Source organism: Agelaius phoeniceus, chromosome 16, assembly GCF_051311805.1.
Source record: "Agelaius phoeniceus isolate bAgePho1 chromosome 16, bAgePho1.hap1, whole genome shotgun sequence".
Taxonomy (NCBI): domain Eukaryota; kingdom Metazoa; phylum Chordata; class Aves; order Passeriformes; family Icteridae; genus Agelaius; species Agelaius phoeniceus.
The window spans coordinates 1,108,827-1,132,568 of NC_135280.1; the positions used below are offsets into that span (position 1 = coordinate 1,108,827).

Below are 23,742 nucleotides of genomic sequence, written 5' to 3' on the forward strand. Positions count from 1 at the left end.
CTGCTGTGCCAGGGCAATGCCAGGGAGAGCAGCAGAACAGGAGGCCATGCCCTGGGGATGTATGGCCACAGCAGCCCAGCTGCCTCCTCATCCTCGTCACCAGGGTGGTGGCAGTGGGCATCCCCTGGTACCTGCCAGCTCATCGCTGTGCCAAGGGCAAGGGGGCACCACCCCCGGGGCCACCTCAGGCTCGGCAGAGCCAGCAGGCCACAGCAGGGCTGAGCATCGTGGCAGGGCTGGGGAGCTGCAGGCAGGGCCCAGCTCGTGTCCGGCTCCTGGAAGGTTCAGAGGGTGCTGAAGCTCAAGGGGAGCAGCCTCCAACCTCCAGCACTGCTCCTGGAAAGGATCCCCCGGGATCCAGGCTGCAGCCCGGCTGTGCTCCGCTCTGTGTGAGCTCTGCTGGTGTCCCCGTGTGGATGAGCACCATGCTGGTGTCCCCGTGCTGGCCCTGGTGCCCTGCTCCCCGGCTCGTGGCTGAGGTGGCCGGCTGGGCCATGAGGTGCCCGAGGGAAGCCCCCGAGGCAGCCCCGGGGCAGGCTGCGATTTGCACCATCTTGAGCGGATCTGAGCAGGGCGGTGGAGCGGAAAATGTTGACATTTCCCAGGCAGACGTTGGGGATCGGCCTCCTGTGCAGGCTGTCTGCTCACATCGCCGCTCCCCGCCGGGGATGGCAGCCACAGCTCTGTGGGCACCGCCGTGCCTGGAGCCTGCTCCCCATGGGATGGGTCCCCCCAGCTGGGGCTGGGGAACAGGGCCAGGGGCATTGTCACCCACAGCTCCATGGGCACTGGGGAACAGGGCCAGGGGCATTGTCACCCACAGCTCCATGGGCACTGGGGAACAGGGCCAGGGGCATTGTCACCCACAGCTCCGTGGGCACTGGAGAACAGGGCCAGGGGCATTGTCACCCACAGCTCCATGGGCACCGGGGAACAGGGCCAGGGGCATTGTCACCCACAGCTGCCCCTTGGGCACCGGGCAGCCACAGGCCAGAGTGTCCCGGGGGCTCCCATGCTCTGGTGGTGACACCGGGGTGGCCCTGGGGAGGGGACGGGGACGCTGTGCAGGGCCAGGGCCCCGAGCAGTGGCACAGTGGGTGCCAGCGCAGCCGCACGGAGGATGCACTGCCGGGAGCACAAGTAGGTCAGCTCCTGGCCTGCTTCCCAGGCGGGAGCCTCTGGGAGCTGCCGGAGCAGAGCGGGTGCGGGGCCGGGGGCTTTCCCCACCCCACGGCCCGGCACCGGGCACGGCAGCGCTGCCATCTGTGCTCGTGGCCGCACTGCTGGGGCCAGCCTGGGGCAAGTGGGTCACTGAGGAGGGGGCTCCCCGGTACCCCACCCTCTGTGCCTGCCCTGCCCAGCACCTCCAGCCCGGCGGGGTCTCAGCACTCCCAGGCCTGCAGCAGCTCTCACCCCAAAGCCCACAGAGGGATATGGGGTGGCTTTCCTGGGGACATGGGCACATGGAGGGCAGAGCAGGCCTGGGTGCTGCAGAGGTGCAGGTCGGAGGCCGCGGTGCTGGGCAGGGCTTGGCAGGGCCGTGAGGGGACAGTGGCCCCTGACACCAGCCCGGTCCCCAGGTTCTCGGCTCTGCACCATGCAGCACTTAATGGCAACACAGAGCTCATCTCGCTGCTGCTGGAGGCACAGGCTGCCGTGGACATCAAGGACAACAAAGGTGAGTCCCGGGTCCCCTGCCCCGTGTCCCCCGCAGGCTCTGCCCGCTGCCTTGGCACATGGAAGGCTCACGGCTTCTTGCCCCTGCAGGCATGAGGCCCCTGCACTACGCGGCCTGGCAGGGCAAGAAGGAGCCCATGAAAATGGTGCTGAAGGCAGGCTCCTCTGTGAACATCCCGTCGGACGAGGGCCAGATCCCCCTGCACCTGGCAGCACAGCACGGGCACTACGACGTGGTACGGAGGGCACGGGGCTGGCAGGGGGTGGTGCCACCCCTCCACCCCTGCCCTCACCGGGTCGGGGTCTTGCTTGTCCCCAGTCCGAGATGCTCCTGCAGCACCAGTCCAACCCCTGCATCATGGACAACTCGGGGAAGACACCCCTGGACCTGGCATGCGAGTTTGGCCGGGTCGGGGTAAGTTCTTGCAGGGCTGGGTGTCCCCAGAGGAGGACTGGGAGGGGACAGGGGCACTCTGAGGTCCCAGGTGGGGACAGGGGCACTGTGAGATCCCAGGGGGGGACAGGAGCACTGTGAGGTCCTGGGGCAGGTGGCAGGGCACAGGGATGGCCGGCATGGGGGTGTTTAGTGCCACTACCACAGGGGAGTCTGGCTGCTGGCAGTGGGGAGGCAGGGGCCAGGGGCCAGGGGCTGGGGGCTGCAGCCCTGGGGGGCGGCCGAGCCGCCCTTGCAGCCCTGCTCCGTCTGTGTTTGCTGAGCCAGGTGGTCCAACTGCTCCTGAACAGCAACATGTGCGCGGCGCTGCTGGAGCCCAAACCGGGGGACACCACCGACCCCAACGGCACCAGCCCCCTGCACCTCGCCGCCAAGAACGGCCACATCGACATCATCCGGTGCGTGCCGCGGGCAGGGGGGGCAGCACCAGCGCCCCCCGTGCCCCCCTGACCCCGCTGTCCCCCGCAGGCTCCTGCTGCAGGCTGGCATCGACATCAACCGGCAGACCAAGGCGGGCACGGCGCTGCACGAGGCCGCGCTCTGCGGCAAAACGGACGTGGTGCGGCTGCTGCTGGATGTAAGGGCCCCCCTCGGCACCCCCAGATGCCCCCAGGCACCCCCAACCCAGCCCCCACAGCTGGGGGCTCAGAGCAGCCTGTGCAGCTCTCCCTGGGAGCAGAGCTGAGGGTCCTGGAGGGGATGCACCAAGGCTCCGAGGGTCCTGGGGGTGCACACCGAGGGGTGAGGGTCACAAGGGGGGTACACACAAAGGTCTGAGGGCTGTGCCCTCCAGCTGCTGGTCTGCTGGTGGCCTAGGGAGTCCCAGGGGTGGCAGGACGGGGACCAGCCTCCTCCCAATCCCTCTCGGTGCCATTGCAGAGCGGGATCAACGCCCACGTCAGGAACACCTACAACCAGACGGCTCTGGACATCGTCAACCAGTTCACCACCAGCCAGGCCAGCAAGGAGATCAAGCAGATGCTGCGGGGTAGGGGGTTGGAGGGCACAGAGCGGCCGTGCTGGCACGAGGGACGCCGGGCTGGGGGTGCCAACCCCCGTGGGGCAAGCGGCCGCTGACGCTCCCGTTCCGTCCCGCAGACGCCTCTGCAGCTCTGCAGGTCCGGGCCGTCAAGGACTACTGCAACAACTACGACCTGACCAGCCTCAACGTGAAAGCCGGGGACGTCATCACCGTGAGTGCGGCCGGGGGGGCCGGGGACAGCGCGGTGGCAGTGCCAGCCCCGGCCCGGCCCTGACCCGGCGCCTCCGCAGGTGCTGGAGCAGCACGCGGACGGGCGGTGGAAGGGCTGCATCCACGACAACCGCACCGGCAACGACCGCGTGGGATACTTCCCCTCCAGCCTCGTCGAGGCCATAAGCAAACGAACAGGCAAATAATCCCCCCTGCACCCCCAGCCCTGGGGAGCCCATCCTGGCTTGGTGGGGACAGGGGTGTGGGGGCTGCAGCGGTGAAGGCAAACAGGGGTGATGCCCCTCATGCATGTGGGGTCGGTGTCCCCGCCGTGGGCGTGGGGACGGTGCCTAAAGCGTGTGGGGTCAGCGTCCTCATGGTGCCTGTGGGGCTGGCGCTCCCATCCAGTGTGCGGGGTCCGTGTTCCCGTGGTGTCTGTGGGGTCGGTGTCTTGGGGCTTGGGGCTGGCAGCCCTGGGGTGTTTGGGGGTCAGCCCTGGCTGCCCTTGGGCTGGGGGAGGCGTTTGAGGTGCTGGGAGGTTGGTGCATGAGGAGACCCAGGGGTGTCACTGTGGTTTGGAGGGACAGGCACAGCAGTGGGGTCGCAGGGGCTGGTGCTCAGGGTCTGTGCAGGGGCTGGGCACCAGTGCCAGGGAGCTGATGCTGCCACACAGGGAGCGTCTTTCCGGCCAGGGGCCATCTCAGGGATCGGCCTCTGCTCCCCTGCCCTGTGGCTGCCTGTTCCCATCCCCATTCCCATCATCATCCCTTTAGATTCCTGGGGACAGTCCCTTGGGATGTCCCTGGGCTGTGTCCTCTGCCAGGAGAGCCCCAATGGGGCTGGTGCCTCTGCAGGCAGCATTGAAAGGCCCCACATCAACCATTTCACCCCAGCCCCGGGACTGGATCCTGGGGGCAGCCACATCATGGGGACATGGGCAGGCAATGGTGGCACTTGAACAGTATCTCAGGAGCCCGGCAGTACAAGTGGCTGCCAGGCAACCCACAGCACCCCTGGAGGCACCTGGTGCTGGACAGGCAGGGTCAGAGCCACCCTCCAGGTATGGGTGTATGCCAGTAGCAGAGATGCCATCCATGTCTCCCGGGCTGAGCTCTGTGCTCCTGGGCTGCAGCTGGCCCACAGCAGCGCTAGCCAGGCTGTGGAGCTCTGTAGCCACCCTGGTGGCAGCAGTGTGGGGTGCAGGCACTGTGTCACAGCTCACCCCCGCACACAGGGGTGCAGCCCCAGCCCAGCCCTGCCTGCAGCCCCGCTGCCCCGGGATGGCCCTGCAGGGAGCAGGACCCACAGCCTGGCTGTGAGAGCCCGTGAGCTGGCCCTGGGGCTGTCCCGGGGATGTGTCCGTGCCCTGTGCTGGGCTGTGCCTGTGCTGAGCTCCGCTGCTGCTCCTCGGCTCCGCTCCGCCTCGCCTGGGTCTCAGTTCTGGCTTCTCCACGTCCCTTTGGTCGCATTTTTGATTTGCTGCCTTCTCCCCCCTTTCTTTTATTTTCTTTTCTTTTTCTTTTTCTTTTTTTTTCCTTTTTTGGCGGCACTGAGCGTGTCTCTATTATTTTGATTCTTTTCATTTTGTCTCTTGTTATGTTTTATTATCAGGTTCATGGGAGACTGTAACAATCCCCCAACACTTCCAAAAGATCCCGCTCCCGGCTTACGGGGCTGCTGTGCTAAACGGTGACGCCTCGTCCCATCCGTTCCATTCCCTGCCTCCACCTCCACCTCCACCACCACATTCCCATCAGACTCTTTTCAGTTCCTTTGGCTATCACAGGCTCTCCCCTAGCAGTGCCGACGAGCCGCGTTACGGACAAGGTAGTTCACCGCTCGCTTCGTGCTCTCCATGGATTTTCCTTTCTTTTCCTTTAAAGCGTGTGTCGAGTCCTCTCTCTCTGCTCGGCCTCTCCCCCTCACGGGGGCCTGCAGGGTGTGTGTGTGTGCATGCAGCGTGTGCATGCGCGTGCATGCATGCAGCGGGGGCACTCGGGTGGCACACGCTGCCACCGCTCCCTCCCACACCTGCTCCAGTGCTGCTGGCACAGCGAGTGCCCAAGGCACAGCCACCCTCCCCACCCCGGTGTCCCCTGTGCTCCTGCCTGGGTGCATGGGCACCCCCAAAGCACTCGCAGCCCTGTGCCAGGCAGGGCAGGCAGCGCAGTGCCACAGCTCAGTGCCACCGCTCTGTGCCACCGCTCTGTGCCACGGGCTCAGGGACCCTCTGCTGGCCACAGCCTCCCTGCAGGGCCCAGCTCTGACCAGGTCCTGGCTGTGCACACGGGGCTGGAAGGGGCTGTGGCTCTGGGGGCTTTCCCAGGGGATGCTCTCGGGGCTGGCTCAGCACAGGCAGAGCCCGGCTGAACCCTGGGGACCGTCCCTGGGACACAGGCACGTGACAGATGCTGCAGGGCTGTGCATCAGGAGCATGGGGTTGCAGGGGCTCTGTCCTCGATGGCTGGGGCCAGGGGTCTTTGCACATGCCCCAGTGGCAGTGGCTAAAGAGGTTGTGTTGGGGCACTGGGTGGCCCTGCTGGCACTGGGGACAAGGGAGCACTTCTTTTCCCTGGGGCTTTCTCTCCTGCTGGGGTCGCATGGAGCTGCACAAGCCCAGGCTCCTTGGTGCGACCATGGCATGTGCAGCTCAGAGATGCCCCAGCCTGATTTGGTGAGGCTGTTTGTCCCCTGCTGTGCTCCTTCAGTGACTTTATCACCTTATACCACCTGTCCCCCTGCTACGGTTGGTGCTGTTGGAGTGAGCAGCTCCATGAACAGAACTGGCCTGGCTGGCAGTGAGGTGGCAACACCCCATGGCTGGTGGTGGGGTGGCAGTGCCCCATGGCTCGCAGGACAATGGCGGAGCCGTGGTGGGGCTGTGGCAGCACTGGCCTTGTAGGGCTGCTGTCCATCTCACCTGATGCTGTTTTCCCCCTGCACTCGGAGCTGGCTGTCCCTGGTGCAAGTGGGACCTGGCAGAGGTGGCCAGCACAGTGAGCTGGTGAGGAGCCGTGCCCTGGGGTGACCCTCAAGCTGTGCCCCAGAGGAGGGCCAGGTCCTCTCATCCACTGCTGTGTCCCCTGTGTGTCACCAGGGTTTCAACACCCGGTGCCTGGCCCTGCACAGCCCCTGGGTCCCCGCAGATGGATGCAGGCAGCTGCAGGGACATGGCCAGCACTGCCTGGGACAGGGGACAGTGGGGTGGGAACCCTGGTCCCCACTGCTTGAGTTTGCCCAGCTCCCTTTGCTCCCTGCACCGGGTCATGTCCCCATCCTGTCCCATGAAGGGATGACACGGTTCCTGTCCTTTGTCCAGGCTCAGCCAGGGCACTGGAACACCCCACCATGGTCTGTCCCTGGCTGGCAGTGAGGAAGGGATGCTCTGCACAGCAGAGTCCAGGGCTGGTCACTGTCACCTCTGCCAGCTTGGGGTGGGACAAGGCCCTAGGATGGCTCTGGCATCCCTGGGCACGGACACAGCCGGGGTCCCCACGCCTTCCCTGTGGGGCTGTTCCCACCTGCAGCAGCGCCAGTCCCGGGGCCGTGGTCACCTCCCCGTGCCACAGCCGTGCGAGCCTGAGCGCAGCGCCACACGCCTGACAGCCACTCTCTCTGCTCTGCCACCAAGGGTCCCGCGGGGCCGACATGAGCCCGTCCCACCTGTCCCCGTCGCAGGGCGGATCGGCCACGGCAGCGCCCGCCGAGGAGATCTGGGTGCTGCGGAAACCCTTCGCAGGTACGGCACCGGTGGGACGCAGAGCGCGTGCCAGGACGCGGCGATGGCGGCTCCCTGGGGCACGGCCGTGCCGTGGTGTCCCCTAGGAGCGGGGCACAGAGCCCTGACAGCCTCTCCTCTGTGTGCAGGTGGTGACCGCAGCAGCCTGGGCAGCACGGGCAGCGTGGCCTCGGCGCGCAGCTCGGGGAGCGGGCAGAGCGCGGGCAGCGGGGCGCACGCCCTGCACGCCGGCTCCGAGGGCGTCAAGGTAAGGAGAGCCCTGAGGCGGCCGTGCCAGCTGCTGCTGGCTGCACTCCTGCAGCGTTTGCTGCCTGCCCTGACCTCAGCTGGTGCTTGACTGGGTGCTGTGCAGTCTCATCGATACCCTGTGTGCCACCAGCTATGCTGTCACCGACAGCGGCCACCAGCCTGTCCCCTCCACCCTGAGTGCTGCCTGGGCCTGGGCTCAGCCCCTGCAAAACATTCCACAGGTCCATCGGGGCTGCTGTGCCATGTCTCTGCTGCCACTTGCAGGGGCCTCTGCACTGTGCTCTGTCCTGCACACACTGCTGCCACCAGCCTGGCACACTGCAACCAGCACCATGCACTGCTGCCACTGGCCTGGCACACTGCCACCAATGCACTGCTGCCACCAGCCTGGCACACTGCTACCAATGCACTGCTGCCACTGGCCTGGCACACTGCAACCAATGCACTGCTGCCACTGGCATGGCACACTGCTACCAATGCACTGCTGCCACTGGCCTGGCACACTGCCACCAATGCATTGCTGCCACCAGCCTGGCACACTGCTACCAATGCACTGCTGCCACCAGCCTGGCACACTGCTACCAATGCACTGCTGCCACTGGCATGGCACACTGCAACCAGCAACATGCACTGCAACCAGCACCATGCACTGCTGCCACTGGCCTGGCACACTGCCACCATGCACTGCTGCCACCAGCACCGCACACCGCGCTGCACGCTGCCCTGCCACCACTGCCACAATAGCCCTGCAGTGCCCCTGGGATGTCCCATTCCCTGGCAATGGCACCTGCCAGCCCAGCAGCCCCAGCGCCCTCCAGCCCACATCCCTGGCACCCTGCCCTCTGTGCCCATGTGCCCCTGAGCCTCAGCACGCTGCCAGCCAGGGGGGCTCCATCCTGCGGGCACAGGGGACCCCCAGCCCGTGCCAGCAGCCTGGGCTGGGCGTGTGCCAGGCTGGCTTTGGGGTGCGGCGGTGCCGTGGGCTCCTGCTGCCGGCAAAGCACCATCTGCTGCTCCCGCTCTCCCCGCTGCCGCCGAAATCTGCTGCAACCCTCCCTGCCCACCCTCGCCCGAGCTGGCAGCACCCGCAGCATCCATGGTACCCGCGACACCGGCGACACCCGCGACACCGGCGACACCCGCGACACGCACCCCCGGCCCGCCGGCCCCCTCCGCCCGCCTCACTGCCGCCTGCTCTCCCCCCTTGCCGGGGTGTTTTTCAGCTGCTGGCAACGGTCCTTTCCCAGAAGGCTTCTGCGCAAGAGTCTGCCGTGGGCGATGGGCCGGCCAAGGCGCAGGACATCCCCGCAGGTGCGTGCTGCGGCCGCCCGGCTGCCGGAGCAGGAGGAGCCCTGGCCGTGCCGTGGATCCAGGGATTTGTCTTTTTTTTTATTGCCACGGCACCCGTCGCCAGAAGAAAAACGTGTGGGTAAAAAATGACTCTGTCGCCTTTCGGCTGCTGCCAGGCCTTCTCCTGCCTCGGTTAGTGGGGGCCCGTGGGGGGCGGGGGGCGGCGTGGGGCGGGCAGGGGGGGCACCGCTGCTCCCCGGCCCCTTCCCTTCCCTGGCGCCCCCGCCAGCCCTGCTGGAGCCCGAGCGGGGTCCCCCCACCCCCGGCACCGCCGTCCGGGGGGCTGCGGGAGCACGGCCACGCCACCGGGGTGCCCACGCCACGGGACTGGCACGGGAGCGGGGAGCGGGGGGACAGACGGGAGAGGCACACGTGGGGGTGGGCGTGGGGGGATGCCCGGAGCTGCCCGGGCTGCGGGCAGAGAGAGCTGGGCAGGGGGATGCGCTCAGGGGAGGGGGCGCGCCCAGGGAGGGCGGTGGGCACGCGGGGAGGGGGGGCAGACGTTGCTAGGGAGAGGGGGAAACATGCTGGAGAGATGCAGACGCAAGTGGGATGCAGACGTGAGGGAGATGCACACGGCAGAGGGATGCACATGTGAGGAGGATGCCCACGCGAGAGGGATGCAGATGCCCGAAGGATGCACACACAGGGGGGATGCACACACAGGGGGGATGCACACACAGGGAGGATGCACACACAGGGAGGATGCACACACAGGGGGGATGCACACACAGGGAGGATGCACACACAGGGAGAATGCACACGCACACACACACACAAACACACACACACACGGGGGGATGCACACACAGGGAGGATGCACACGCGCACACACACACACACACACACACGGGGGATGCACACACAGGGGGATGCACACACAGGGGGATGCACACGCACACACACACATGCACACACAGGGAGGAGGCACACACACATGCACACACACATGCACGCGCACACACACACACAGAAGATGCAGTTGCTGGTGGGGGGAGAAGGGGCTTCTCTTGTCCATCCTGATCAGACACGAGGGAAGAATTTCAGGGCAGCCCCTCTTACCCTGCAGGGAGGGCACCAAGGGATGCCCGTGGGGGAGCCCAAGGGATGAACGCTCCTGTGAGCCTGCCTGGCGGGTGGCAAGGCCAGAGGAGTGTGGCCCGAGGGTTTTGGGCAGAGGGACCCTCTGGCTGCTGCCTGGGCTCCAGGGACACTGGCTCTGGGGGACAGCTCTGGCTGGGTCCCATTGCTCGGGTACAGCAGCTCTCCTGCCCCTCCCCGAGGAGCAGCACCCTGTCCGGGGCACTGCGGGTGCTCCGGGCTGCTCTGCTGGGCTGGGTGTCCCGTGTGCTCTCCTGTGCCCCCCTTGGCCCTGCCAGCCTGGGGCTGTGGCTGTGGCACCCCGCCAGGGCAGGGCTCGGCTCTCCCTTCCCTTGGCCGGAGCCCGGGGCCGGGCCGCGCTGACCGCCGCCCCTCCGGCAGGTTCGTCGCGGTCGCAGAGCGTGGCCAGCTCCCCCTACGCCCCCCAGCCCCCCGCCGAGCCCCAGCTGAAGAAAATGGAGCCTCCATCAGAGGGGAAGGTGAGCGGGGAGCGCTGGGTGCCGTGGGGAGCGTGTGGTGGGGACAGCTTGGGGGACATGGGCAGGAGTGGCGGGTCCCCATCCCCAGGGCTGCCCCCATCCATCTGTCCCCTCTCGCCAGAGCTCGGAGGCCGTGTACCAGTGGCTCTGCAAGTTCCAGCTGCAGCTCTACGCTCCCAACTTCATCAACGCCGGCTACGACATCACCACCATCAGCCGGATGACGCCGGAGGTGGGGCCGGGCGCGGTGGGAGGGAGGCACGGCCGGAGCAGGGCGGCACTGACCCCCCCTCTCTGCCCCAGGACCTCACGGCCATCGGGGTCACCAAGCCGGGGCACAGGAAGAAGATCGCCTCCGAGATCAACAACCTCAGCATCCCCGAGTGGCTGCCCGAGTACAAACCGGTGAGGGCTCTATAGGAACAGGGGGACAGAAGCCACATCCATGGTGGCAACGAGTCCCCTCCTGTCTTCCAGGGAGGGGTGGCACTGGACAAGGGTGGGAGCTGGCTCCGTGGTCCCAGAGCTGCCCATGTTCCCTCCTGGCAGCTCCCCAGCGCCCATCAGGCTGCTGCCAGCTGTCATCCCTGTGGATGTGGCACTGTGACACCCCTCCTGCCCCAATGTCTGGGCACAGCGAGAGGCTTCCCATGGGAACGGGGCTGGCAATAGCCCAGGATGCTTGTGGGGCACAGGGCCAGGGAGAGTCCCCTGGGGCTGCGATCCCCCAGCAAGATGGGCTCTCCTGTGTGCCTGGGGTGCCTGCGGTGGCGGGGCCAGACCCCGCTGCCAGCCGGTGCTGAGCTGTGCCCCACACCCACCCCAGGCCAACCTGGCGCTGTGGCTCTCCATGATCGGCCTGTCCCAGTACTACAAGGTGCTGGTGGAGAACGGCTACGAGAACATCGACTTCATCACCGACATCACCTGGGAGGACCTGCAGGAGATCGGCATCACCAAGCTGGGTAAGGCCCCGCGCGCGGCGCCGCCTGCGGTGGCCTTGGCGGTGACACTGATGGCATGTGCCGCCCCCAGGCCACCAGAAGAAGCTGATGCTGGCGGTGAAGAAGCTGGCGGAGCTGCAGCGCGCCGAGCTGGGCAAGTACGAGCCGGGCACGCTGAAGAGGAAGGCGTCGGGGCCGAGCCCAGAGGTGCTGGCCATCGAGTCCCCGCCGCCGGAGCCGCCCGAGTGCCAGTCGCCCAAGATGACCACCTTCCAGGACAGCGAGCTCAGCAGCGAGCTGCAGGTGGCCATAACGGGCGAAGGCCCCGAGGAGCCCCCCGAGAAGGCGGCAAACCCCGCAGCCCCCGGTTACCGCTCGCCGCCGGGGCTGGGCGGCCGCGCCCGGGGCATGAGCAGCTCGCAGGAGCTGCTGGGGGACGGCCCGCGGGGCCCCCCCGCCGCCGCCATCTCCAAGAGCCAGGAGTACCTGGCGGAAGGGGCCGGGGAGAGCCCCCCTGCGCCGCCCAAGGAGAGCCGCCCGGCCCGGCACGGCCACCCCGTGAAGCGCGCCAGCGTGCCCCCGGTGCCCGGCAAGCCCCGGCAGCCCTTCCCCGCCTCCGCCGGGCAGCTGACGCCGCCGCAGACCCCCGGCAAGGCGCGGCCCTCGTCCCCGCAAGGCCCGGCGGCCGCTCACGCCACGGCCAAGGTGAAGCCCACCCCGCAGCTGCTGCCGCCCGGCGAGCGCCCGGCATCGCCCCGCTCCCTGCCCCAGTCGCCCACGCACCGCGGCTTCGCCTACGTCCTGCCGCAGCCCGCCGAGGGCGAGGCGGCGCCGCCGCCGGGGGTGCCCGTGCTGCCCGTCTCGGTGCCCGTGCTGTGCCTGCCGCCGGCGGGCGAGGGCGAGGAGGAGCCGGGCAGGCCGAAGAAGCGGGCGCACAGCCTGAACCGCTACGCCGCCTCCGACAGCGAGCAGGAACGGGACGAGCTGCTGGTGCCGGACGCGGGGCCCTACGCCACCGTGCAGCGCCGCGTGGGCCGCAGCCACTCGGTGCGGGCACCCGCCGGCGGCGACAAGAACGTCAACCGCAGCCAGTCCTTCGCCGTCCGGCCCAAGAAGAAGGGACCCCCGCCGCCCCCTCCCAAGCGCTCCAGCTCTGCCATCTCCAGCGCCGGCATGGCCGAGGACTTCCCCAAGGAGGGTGAGGGCGAGGCGGCCGTCGGAGCCGCGAGCGCCGAGGGCGAGGGCCGCCGGGAGCAGCGGCGGGCGAGCGACCTGGGCGGCAGCGTGGACACGGGCAGCGCCGGCAGCGTGCGCAGCATCGCGGCCATGCTGGAGATGTCGTCCATCGGCGGCGGGGCCCGCGCCCTGGCGCTGCAGAAGCCGCACGTGGCAGCCGGGCCGGGGCCGGCGCCGGCCAAGGCGCCCGAGGGCTACTACCTACAGCCCGGGCCGCCGCCGGGCAGCCCCGACCGCGCCCGCGTGGCCACCGTGCTGGCCACCGTCAAGCATAAGGAGGCCATCGGGCTGGACGGGGAGGTGGTGAACCGGCGCCGGACCATCAGCGGCCCCGTCACCGGGCTGGTGGCAGCCGCCCGCCGAGAGCGCGCCGACAGCGTGCGGTCGGAGGCGGCCGCCGACGGCCCCGGCGAGCGGCTGCGGGTGGAACGCGGCGGCTCCCCCGACGGCATCCCCTTCGCCGAGGACGGCACCCTCACCATCAAGCAGCGGCCGCGACCCCTGGGGCCGGCCCGCGGGGAGACGGGCGAGGGGCTGTCCCCGGCCCACCGCCACGGGGACCTGGCCAAGGTGGAGGCCAGCGCCACGCTCAAGCGGCGGATCCGGGCCCGGCAGAGCCAGCAGGACGGCGTCCGCTTCGTCCTCACCGAGTCCGACACCGTCAAGCGCCGGCCCAAAGCCAAGGACAAGGAGCCGGCGCTGGAGCCGGCCACGCTCGCCGTGTACCAGAACGGCACCGGCACCGTGAAGCGGCGGCCGGCCTCGGAGCTGAGCGGGGCCGAGCCGCCGCCCACCCCGCCGCCCGCCGCCCGCCCCGACGGCCCCGAGTTCGTCCCGCCGCCCGCCGAGCCCAAGAAGCCCTTCAAGCCGCCGGTGTCCCCCAAGCCCGTGCTGACGCAGCCGCCTCAGAAGATGCCCGGGCCGCCGGTGCCCGTCCCCAAAAAGGTGCCCATCCCGAGCCCCGGCAGCCCAGGTAGGTGCCCCGCCAGCCCCCCGGGACGGGCGCTCCGCGGGGCGGGCGCCGGGAGTGCCCGCCGGCCCCGCCGCCCTCCTGCCCCTCTCCCTTCTCTCCGCAGAGGTGAAGCGGGTCCATGGCACGCCGCCCCCGGTGTCCCCCAAGCCCACGCCGCCCCCCACGGCGCCCAAGCCCCCCAAGCCCCACGCCGCCATCCAGTCGGTGAGCGCCAGCTCCACGCCGGCCCCGTCGCCAGCCCGGCAGCTGAGCCCCGCGGCCAAGCCCTCGAGCACCCCGCCCTCGCTCTGCTCCAGCCCCGCCAAGCCCCTGTCGCCCGGCGCGCAGCCCCAGCAGGTGCCGGTGAAGCCGCCCCGCTCCACCATCGCCAGCCCGTCCGTGGACAGCGGCGGCCCCGAGCTGGCGCAGCAGAAGCTGGAGGAGACGAGCGCGTCCCTGGCCGCCGCGCTGCAGGCCGTGGAGGAGAAGATCAAGCAGGAGGACAGTCAGGCGGCAGAGTAAGGGGGCGCAGGGGTGGGTGTGAGGCCGCTCGGTGCCACCGAGCACAGCAGGCCATAAGGAGCATCCTCAGGGGTCGGGCTGTGACACCGCGGCGGGAGTGGGATGGTGCCGGGGGACACCGGTGGAGCACCGGGGGACCCTGGCTGGAGCTGCCCTGGGGAGGTGGCACTGAAGGACATCTTGCTGGAGCAGCATGGGCAGGGGGACCTAGGCACGTGGGTGGCCTGGGGCCTGTCTTGGGGAGGGGACACTGGGGACATCATGGAGCCAGAACACTGTGCCACGGCGCTGGGGACACAGTGCTGGGCACCGCAGCACAAAGGGGCAGGAGGGCCGTGCCAAGGGGCCCAGGGGGCTGTGCCGTGTCCCCGTTCCATGCCCTGCCCTGACGCGTCTCTGTCGCTCCCCAGCTCGGCCGTGGAGTCGAAGAGCACCGTGAGCATCCTGGACGACATCGGCAGCATGTTCGACGACCTGGCGGACCAGCTGGATGCCATGCTGGAGTGAGGGGCGCCAGGGCCCCGAGAACCTCAGGGCTTACGTGGGCACAAGGGCACAACGATCCACGACCCCCCGGCCCCGCCGCCCTCCCCCGGTCCCCTTTGTACAGCCGTCCCCTCCCGGACATCCCGTCCCTCGGGGTTTGCACAAAGAAGAAGATACCTCAGGATTGTGCTCACGGACTCGGCGCCGGCTCCGGCAGGACTCCCTTTTGCAGAAGCAAAAAAAAAACAAAACAAAAACCACAGAAATAAATCCCAACAGAAGAAACAAAGCAACACAAAGCTCCGGACCGAGCCGCGGCCGGGGCTCCGGGGGGCTCCGGGCTGACCCTGGCTGCCGCGGCACCGCGGGTCACCGCCGCCCGAATGTAGCACAAGCCCTGCCCGGCGCGGTGGCTCCGCCAGCCGCGTGTCACCGACGGCGTTTGCTGGTGGCGGGGCCGGGCGGGCAAATGCACTTGGGTTTCTTTGCTCCGTTTTTTATTTTGATTTTTAAACTTTGTTTTCTTTTCTCGGTCGGCGTTGGCGGGGGCGGGCAAGGCTGGCGGTGGCCCTGGGGGCAGCGGGACGTGCCCCTGCCCAGCCCCTCCCCGCCTGGGGACAGGACGGTGATAAGCTATAAAAAAAAAAAAGTATTAATTTATTGGAGGGGAAAAAAAATAATAAAAAAAGAAAGATATAAAGCAGATTTCCCCCAACCCCAAAATAATAAAAAAGAAATAAACTTTAACAAATATATATTTAAAAGATTTAAAAATATTAGCAATTATATATAAAGCAGTTTAAAAGAAATCAAGAGAAAACTGGATTTTAGCTTGAGAAAAACTATTAGATTATACTAAGCTGTGTGTCTTGTGGCAAACTCATTCTAAGAGTAGCACAATATTTACCTTTTCTCTGGGTGGAAGGTACGTGCGAGCGGTTCTGGTCGGGTTTTCCGTTGGGATTCAGTGTCGCGTCTTTCTTTTTCCACCGTTACGAACTCAAAGGATGTGCCTTGTTTTATGGAGGTTTTTGTTAATTCTCACACCGGAGGTGTTTCATTTCTTTTGGAGTGTCTTCAGGGTTTGGTTCGGTTTCTTTCCCTCGCTTTTGCTGTCGGTCTGTGTCTGGGTGCGTGTGGGTGTGCGTGGGTGTGCACGCGGGGTGCGTGTGCCCGGTGCGTCCCGCGGGATGCTCCGCTGTATATTCCTGTACAAACTGGAGTTGGAGTCTGGTTCAGTCGCTTGAGTCCTGATGAATGCATTTTTTGCTTGTGGTTTCCAAACAAAAGTGTTGCTGTTCCTTTCTTTCTCTCGAGACGTGGAGTGGTCTCTCCCTCCTTCCCTCTCCCTCCCTTCCCTGTCTCTCCCCCGTCTCTCCTGTTGTGGTCGCTGATCCAGATGTGTTTGGCACAACTTTGAAATTTCTTTTGAAAAAAACAAAAAACCAACAAAACACAAAAAAAAAAAGACTTTAAAAATAATTTAAAAAAATAAATAAATCACCCGCCTGAAAATATCTGTTGAAAATAAAAAAAAAATATGTATCTAAAAAAAAAAAATCCATAAAGTTCTACATGATGGATATATACATATATATATTTTTTATGATTAAGTTATGGACTCTGTATCGTATCCCATCTGTCCAGCTCTGCATCTTGGTGCTGCTCCCTGCTCTTCTGTGCTTAGATTTCACCTCTACTCGTCTTTATTCTTCCTATTCTGAATTGTAGATGGCTCGTGGTGCTGTGAAGACGTTTGCTCCTATACCAAGTCTGGCAACAAATATTTAAACAAAAATAAAAAAATAAAACCCCTGCTGGGCTGCCACCACTGTTTGTGTCCCCAAGCCCTCCCGAGTCCTCGTGGCGTGCTGGGTGTTTGTGCTGCACAGTCTGAGGGCACCCCTGGGTGCCTCTGTGGGGTGCTGGGGCCTGGCTGGGACCTGTTCCCTGTGCAGTGTAGGGCCCAGGCACTTCAATTTTCACCCCACGGGGCCAGTGCTGGCTGCTGGCTCCCTGCAATAACTCACACCGGGCAGGAACAACTCTTTCTGCTTTTATTGTCAATGAAGAAATAATCAAATCTATATTACAATCTTAAAAACAGTAGAAAATGTGAGTAAAAATGCAACGGAGGCTTTTTGTCTTTAATGTGGAGACCATTATTACAGGGTGGTGAACAATGGGCTTGTGGAACTTGATTTGAGAACTAGCTGTGGCATAAAAATCGTACCTGGCTACTCAAGGAAACACCTCTTCCCAGCTGGATCGGCCCGGCGCCTTGGCAGTAAATTAAATACTGGAGACAGAAAGGGTTGGGGTGCCCACCCAGGGTACAGCCTAAAGCTCAGTCCTGCCACGGACAGGGGCCCAGCCTGTGCCCAGCAGACACACGGATCTGTCCAGTCCTGGCACTGGCACTGAGCCCCCAGGCCCAGTGTCACCCCAGCCCCAGCCTGGGGGTGTCCCCAGCCGGGGGGACACAGGCAGAGGAGGGCACTGGCACTGGAAGAGCTTCCTCTTTTCCAATCATCTGGGGCAGATGTGAGGGAACACCTGGAGCGTCCGTGGGGCAGAGCCGTCCGGAGAGCCGCCGGCCGAGGGGCAGCAGCAGCAGGCAGTGGTCGGTGCAGGAGGAGCTGCAGCAGTCGTTTCAGTGGTGTGGTCACCCACAGGCCGATGGAAGGGAGAGTTTTTGGTCTTTCAGTGTGCAGGACTCGTGTGACGCTCTCGTTAGCACGTCCAGACCTGTGGATAGACGATGGCACCGCAGGCAGTGACTCCTGAGCAGCCCTGTGGGCTTCTCCTCATCCCCACAGAGCCTCCCTCTGCACTGCCAGCATCCACAACACTGTCAGGAGGGAAATCTCCCACCCCTGGAGAACCATTCCCTTGTTTCAAAGACTCCCAGAATCATTAAGGTTGGAAATGACCTCCAAGATCATAAAATCCAACCTGTGACTGATCCCTCCCTACCTTGTCACCCAGCCCAGAGCACTGAGTGCCACCTCCAGGATGAGGACTCCACCACCTCCCTGGACAGCCCCTCCCTTAGCAACCCTTTCCATGAAGAAATTCTTCCTGATGTCCAACCTAAACCTCCCCTGGCCCAGTTTGAGGTTATGCCCTCTTGTCTGGTCACTTGTTCCCTGGCAGCAGAGCTCAGCCCTCACCTGGCCCCACCCTCCTGTTTGACTCCTAACTCATTTAATGCCCTAAGTCCAGCACTGGAGGAGCCCAGCCCATGCAGGAGAAGCCTGGGCAGACCCACCTTTACAGTGCTGTCCACAGCGCCGGAGAAGAGGCGGCCGCGGGACACGGCCAGGGCCGTGACACTGCCCTGGTGGCGCAGCAGGGTCTGGGTGCAGATCATGTTGTCCATGCTCCACACCTGTGGGGACACACGGGGACGTGAGCCCAGCACAGCCCAGAGCAGCACGAGGGACGGGGGGGATGCTGCATGTCACGGGTGACACAGGTGACACGAGTGACACAGGTGACATGGGTGACACACAGAGGCCCCTGGGGTTCCCCCCACCCTTTCCTTGGGGCTCCTGGGCTGTGCCAGGCTCCGTGTCCAGCCCCACACACGGCCCCACACGCACCCTGAGCGAGCGGTCGTAGGACGCGCTGAAGACTTTGGTTTGATCGGGCGTGGAGATGACGGCGAGGGCGTAGACTGTGCCCACGTGCCCGGTCAGTGTGCGCACCTGCTCCTTGGTCTCGATGTCCCACACCTGTGGGGACAGCTGGGCTTGGGCATCACACTGGGCTGAGGCCACCCAGCTCCCCTCTGGGAGCTGTTCCTGCCTCCATGCACAGTGCCAGGAGGGTGCTGTGCCCCAGGGGATGGGCAGAGCCAGGTGCTGCGCCCCAGGGGATGGGCAGAGCCAGGTGCTGTGCCCCAGGGGACAGCCAGGGCCAGGTGTTGTGCCCGAGGGGATGGGCAGAGCCAGGTGCTGTGCCCCAGGGGATGGGCAGAGCCAGGTGCTGTGCCGAGGGGACAGCCAGAGACAGGTGCTGTGCCCCAGGGGACGGCCAGAGCCAGGTGCTGTGCCCCAGGGGATGGGCAGAGCCAGGTGCCCATCCCCATGCCCCTGTGCCCATCCCCAAGCCTCTGTGCCCGTGCCATACATGGATGAGGCTCCCCTGTGCCCATCCCCAAGCCCTGTGCCCATCCCATACGTGGATGAGGTTCTCCTGTGCCCATCCCCAAGCCCTGTGCCCATTCCCAAGCCCTGTGCCCATGCCATACATGGATGAGGTTCCCCTGTGCCCATCCCCAAGCCCCGTGCCCGTGCCATACGTGGATGAGGTTCTCCTGTGCCCATCCCCAAGCCCTGTGCCCATCCCCAAGCCCTGTGCCCGTGCCATACGTGGATGAGGTTCCCCTGTGCCCATCCCCAAGCCCTGTGCCCGTGCCATATGTGGATGAGGTTCCCCTGTGCCCATCCCCAAGCCCAGCAGCCCATCCCAAATGCGGATGAGGTTCTCCTGTGCCCATCCCCAAGCCCTGTGCCCATCCCATATGTGGATGAGGTTCCCCTGTGCCCATCCCCAAGCCCAGCAGCCCATCCCAAATGCGGATGAGGTTCTCCTGTGCCCATCCCCAAACCCTGTGCCCATCCCATATGTGGATGAGGTTCTCCTGTGCCCATCCCCAAACCCTGTGCCCATCCCATATGTGGATGAGGTTCTCCTGTGCCCATCCCCAAGCCCCATGCCCGTGCCATACGTGGATGAGGTTCCCCTGTGCCCATCCCCAAGCCCAGCAGCCCATCCCAAATGTGGATGAGGTTCCCCTGTGCCCATCCCCAAGCCCCATGCCCGTGCCATATGTGGATGAGGGTCCCCTGTGCCCATCCCCAAGCCCCATGCCCGTGCCATACGTGGATGAGGGTCCCCTGTGCCCATCCCCAAGCCCCATGCCCGTGCCATACGTGGATGAGGTTCTCCTGTGCCCATCCCCAAGCCCTGTGCCCATCCCCAAGCCCCATGCCCATGCCATACGTGGATGAGGTTCTCGTAGGTGCCACACACGATGTGGTGGTTGGTCACGGCGATGGAGTAGACGCTGCCTCCCGACGTCTGCAGCACGTGCACACACTCCAGGTTCCGGATGTCCCAGATCTGAGAGAGATGGAGCAGAGGCAGGATGAGACCCTGCTCCCCAGGGGAGATCCCTTGCAGCCATTCTGCCACGCACAGAGTCAGCCTGGCTCCCCGTGTGCCCAGATCGCACCTTTAGGGACAACCCCATCCAGCTGGGAATGTTTAGCACTGCAGAGCAAACCTCTGTTACCTTATTTAGCTGCCCAACTTTAAATATCCAGGTTGGAAAGGTTGTGTGGAGACTTCACACCCTTTGTGTGTGACTGCACACATGTGCACACACAGCCCAGTCCTTGACAGCACTAAAACCCAGCGCAGACAAATTAACAGAGATTCATTAACACTGAGAAGGGCAACTTCCAATCTTCCTGTGTCCCCCAGACAGTTCACCCCTGAGAGGTGACCTATTCATCAGAACCTGAGCCAGCACAGAGGAGGGAGGGCACTGGGAACCCTCACACGGATTTATGGTAGCTCTGCAGCCAGGCAGTGACCTTCCCCCGTTATCAGCAGGAGTGTCAGTGCAGATAAGGCTGCAGCAGCCTCCAGGCGCCACGGCTGAGGCCCCAGTTTGTCCCAGTGAGCCTCCCCAGCAGCTCCCGAGGCCCAGCCTGGGGAGATGCAATCAGCACAGGAAAACCCCACGTGTCAGCAGTGCTCTCACATCCCAGCAGCTCCTCTGGTGCTGCTGCCCCAGTGCAGAGCCCAGAGAGGGACAGGGACAGGGGGCTCAGGGTGTCACCAGTGCTCAGCCCCACCTTGATGGTCTGGTAGGATCCACTGTACAGATAGTTCTGGGAAGCCACCAGTGCTCGGACCCAGTGGTTGAGACCTGTCAGCTCCTTCTTCAGCTTGAGCTCAGTTCCCACAATATCCCACACCTGTGGAAAGCAGGGACACACACGGGGTGGGGGGGATCTCAGTGGGGCTGGGCAGGACACAGCAGTGCCCACCCTCCCTGCCCGAGGCCCTCACAGCTCTTGTGGGGATCCTCGTGCCAGCTCTCCTGCCTGATGGGAACTGCCTGATCCCACTGACTTGCAGATAAACCCAGAAACTGCTGAGGAAGCACATTCCCTGAGGGAGCCAGCCTGGAGCCTGCATTATTGCTGGCAGAGGCCCTCCCCTAGCAGAGCCATGGGCTGCAAAGCCTAAACCACAGCTGCAGCAAGGAACTGCCCTGCACCTCCCCTCCCACCCCTGGCACACAGGGACTGGCAGATCTCACTCCCCCCACTCTGAGCCTGCCTGGCTCATTGGCAGGAAGTGGCCAGGGATGACAAACCCAAAGGCCCCAAATTCTCCTTGTGCTGTGTGGCTGCTCCAGCCTTGAGCCCTCTCCAGAGCTGAACCACTCCAGGCCCCAGATAAAGAAAAGAGCACAGTCCTCTTACAGATGGACGGGCCCATAAGCTGTCTCACCAGGAGCTGGAAGCACAACCACAGGAATCTAGCCAAGGCTTTAAAGGGCAGCCTGAAAAGCTGTTCCTGATTTCTGCATGTTTTAGGTAGGGAAGGCAGACTCAAGATCCTTTGGAGGTGGTTTCAAAACAGACAGCTTGGATCTCCAGCCAGTTCTGGAGCCCAGACACAATCCCCAATGATCTGGGCAGGTCTGTTGGGGACCTGAGGACACTCACACTCAGGAGCTGCCAGGATACTGCAGCTGCAGCCTCAGGTTTAGAGTTGGAAGAAATACAGTGGTTTTGCAGCCAGAGAACAGCTTTCCCTTGAGCACAGAGCATGGGCTAAACCTCTGCAGTGCTGGCTGCTCTGTGGCTCAGGAGACCTTAGCAACAAGGTCACCTACAGGTCAAAAATGCCACTTCCTTCCTCTTTGGACACTTCTGCCTCAGAGTTTGTACCCCTGCTCCCCAAGCAGTCCCAGAGGAGCCCTGGAGCTGCACCTTGATGGCTTTGAGGGAGCCACTGAAGAGCATGTTGTGTGAGGAGACCAAAGTGCAAACAGGATTGTCGTGTGCTCGGATCGTGTTCACCTTCTGCAGGTTCTGAATATCCCAGACCTGCAAACAAGAATCGTGGAATGCTTTAGGTGGGAAAAGCCCTCTAAGATCACTGTCCAGCCCACCAAAGCAGAGCACCCATGAGGAACTGGACAGGCCACTCTGCCCCAGCCCAGAGCACCAGCCCCCTGCTCCCAGGGAGGAGCTGGAGTGGGAAATCCATCGTGTAGGAAAGCCCCACGCCCACCCCAGGGGTGGATCCAGCACAGGAGGGTCATCAGTCCCCCCTGGCAGAGGAGGGGCAGGCCCTGCTGCTGTGGGTGCCCTGTACTCACAATGATGGTGCAGTCAGCAGAGCCACTGTACAGCTTGTTCCTGCAATGACACAAAGGGGGTCACCGAGGGCAGTGCCATGGCACATGCAGGGCAGAGGATGGCAGGTGTGAGGGCATGCTCAGGGGCCCCAGGGCTGTCCCCACTCTCCCCAGGGACAGGTGCACCTCGTCACTCACCCCTGGATGCAGAGAGCCAGCACAATTCCATCGTGACCCTCCAGGGTCTTTTGGCACTTGTAAGTGGTACAGGTATCCCAAACCTAACAGAGAACAAGGGGCAGAGGCTGGAGCCTGGGCAGGATGTCAGCAGCCAGGGGAGGAAACAGGCTGGCTGCCACCTGGGCACTGCCTGGCACCTGGGCACTGCCTGGCACCTGGGCACTGCCTGGCAGCCCTGCAGGCCTGGCTAGCACAGGGAAAGGACTGCAGAGGGCCAGGCTGAAGCTAACAAGACACAGGCCAGCAGCTGCTCCAGCTGTGCTGCCTCAGCCCAGGCCAACACCACACTCTGAGACAAAGGAGCAGCTCTCAGGCTCCTGCTGTAGCACCTCCCACCCCACCCCAGGGCTCCAGTGGCACAGCACAGCTTCCTCTGCCACTGCACAGGCTTTTCCCTGAGCACACAGGGCTCTCTCAGGAGGAACAGGGGAATGTGGTGCCCAGAGCAGAGCAGGGGAGAAATCTGCTTTCCTTCCCTAATGTGCAGCAATATCCATTTCCCTCCATGTGGTTCTACAACCAAGGAAGCTCAACAAAGCTCTGCTCCTGGCAGGGTCAGCTGTGGCAGCCAGGGGGTCCCCAGCCTGGCCAGCAGCCACCACAGTGACACTGGGAAGGGCTGCTGAGGCTGCACTGGGGCAGTGCTGTCACTCTGAGTTACTGAAAACAGGACAAAGGAAAACAAACATGCCATAAAACAGGGAAAGGACACGTTGGATCAGGGACAAATGTTTTGTTCAAAGATGACTTTTTATGACAAAGGAACATAAAATCAGAAGCTGAAATAGTCCTGAATACCCTAAATGCCACATAAAGCAAAACCAGCAGCTGCAGGAATGAGATTCTAATCAGGGCCTTGCAAAGATCTCTGTTTGACTCTCAATTTCACTAGCACATAATGTTTCCTTGCAGATAATTTTGTCCAGCTATAATCATAAAGAATCATTTGATTCTTGGGAGGAAACTTTAGGAAGCAGCATCCACCCACCCCACAAATGAACTCAGCTTCTGTTCCACGTGCAGATGAGGAAGGTGCATGGAAGAGGGAAGCTCTTACCTTAATGGTTTTGTCTGAGGAGCCACTGAAGAGCAAGTCTCCTATGGAGTACACACACAAACACCACACGGGGCCCTGGTGGCCCACAAAGGTCCCCTTGCACTTGAAGATCTGCTGAGGATCATAGGCTGCAGAGAGGAGAGCCAGGTGAGGGAGGGAGGGCAGCCAGGAGGGGCTCCCTGGGCTCCCCACACCCAGCCCAGGCAATAATGGGGATACTCACATCCAAGGATGCCCATGTTGAGCCGAGCATTGATGTGGGAGAGCTCATCCTGAAAAACACAACAAGCTGTGTGAGCTGTGCAGCCATCCAGGCCAGCCTGCCCTGGGCATGGCTTTAGGACTGTCCCCTCCATTGCTCCAACCCCTTTTGTGTTCTTGACTCCCACAGGGCCCTTCCTGAGTGGCCAACTCATCCCCTGACCACAGCTCTCTGCTCTGCTCTGTGACTGCCACATCCCTCTGGCACCTCCCTCCAGAGACCACAGGGCTCTGGCAGCACCTCAGAGCTGCACTAAACTCTCAGTATTCAGAGAGGCCCAGAAATACCTCTCAGAAAATACTGTCCTGTCCTCACTTTGCAATTCACCAGACTGCTTGGATCTGCTCATCTCCCTGCTTTCTGGGGACAATGCCCCTGCAAAAGGCCCAGGCTTTGGAGCAGAAGGCTCTCC

At 63.8% G+C, this 23,742-nt stretch overlaps 2 protein-coding genes across 7 annotated transcripts in view; one reads left to right on the forward strand and one right to left on the reverse strand.

Annotated features, from left to right (window-relative positions):
- CASKIN1 (CASK interacting protein 1) overlaps positions 1-16,196 on the forward strand; it is a 31,208-nt gene extending 15,012 nt beyond the window's left edge. Inside the window, exons 3-21 of one of the 2 annotated variants that reach the window (XM_077187054.1) lie at positions 1,581-1,678; positions 1,768-1,913; positions 1,997-2,092; positions 2,399-2,529; positions 2,600-2,708; positions 3,011-3,119; positions 3,230-3,324; positions 3,404-3,521; positions 4,935-5,150; positions 6,955-7,062; positions 7,191-7,309; positions 8,535-8,622; positions 10,144-10,241; positions 10,363-10,473; positions 10,545-10,646; positions 11,068-11,206; positions 11,277-13,394; positions 13,498-13,891; positions 14,306-16,196. In XM_077187054.1, the coding sequence (XP_077043169.1) occupies positions 1,581-1,678; positions 1,768-1,913; positions 1,997-2,092; positions 2,399-2,529; positions 2,600-2,708; positions 3,011-3,119; positions 3,230-3,324; positions 3,404-3,521; positions 4,935-5,150; positions 6,955-7,062; positions 7,191-7,309; positions 8,535-8,622; positions 10,144-10,241; positions 10,363-10,473; positions 10,545-10,646; positions 11,068-11,206; positions 11,277-13,394; positions 13,498-13,891; positions 14,306-14,402 (4,492 nt within the window). In that variant the 3' untranslated portion in view covers positions 14,403-16,196. The remainder of the gene's footprint in view (positions 1-1,580; positions 1,679-1,767; positions 1,914-1,996; positions 2,093-2,398; positions 2,530-2,599; positions 2,709-3,010; positions 3,120-3,229; positions 3,325-3,403; positions 3,522-4,934; positions 5,151-6,954; positions 7,063-7,190; positions 7,310-8,534; positions 8,623-10,143; positions 10,242-10,362; positions 10,474-10,544; positions 10,647-11,067; positions 11,207-11,276; positions 13,395-13,497; positions 13,892-14,305) is intronic. The other variant, XM_054643510.2, reaches the window with a different exon arrangement.
- Positions 16,197-16,424: 228 nt separating this feature from the next.
- The window catches only part of TRAF7 (TNF receptor associated factor 7), a 29,693-nt gene continuing 22,375 nt past the window's right edge, over positions 16,425-23,742 (reverse strand). For all 5 annotated transcript variants that reach the window (XM_054643511.2, XM_077187055.1, XM_077187056.1 and 2 more), the window contains 10 exons: positions 23,292-23,340; positions 23,069-23,196; positions 21,970-22,052; positions 21,793-21,832; positions 21,401-21,517; positions 20,252-20,374; positions 19,392-19,511; positions 17,987-18,118; positions 17,653-17,772; positions 16,425-17,129 (listed from right to left, as the gene is read on the reverse strand). In XM_054643511.2, the coding sequence (XP_054499486.2) occupies positions 17,115-17,129; positions 17,653-17,772; positions 17,987-18,118; positions 19,392-19,511; positions 20,252-20,374; positions 21,401-21,517; positions 21,793-21,832; positions 21,970-22,052; positions 23,069-23,196; positions 23,292-23,340 (927 nt within the window). In that variant the 3' untranslated portion in view covers positions 16,425-17,114. The remainder of the gene's footprint in view (positions 17,130-17,652; positions 17,773-17,986; positions 18,119-19,391; positions 19,512-20,251; positions 20,375-21,400; positions 21,518-21,792; positions 21,833-21,969; positions 22,053-23,068; positions 23,197-23,291; positions 23,341-23,742) is intronic.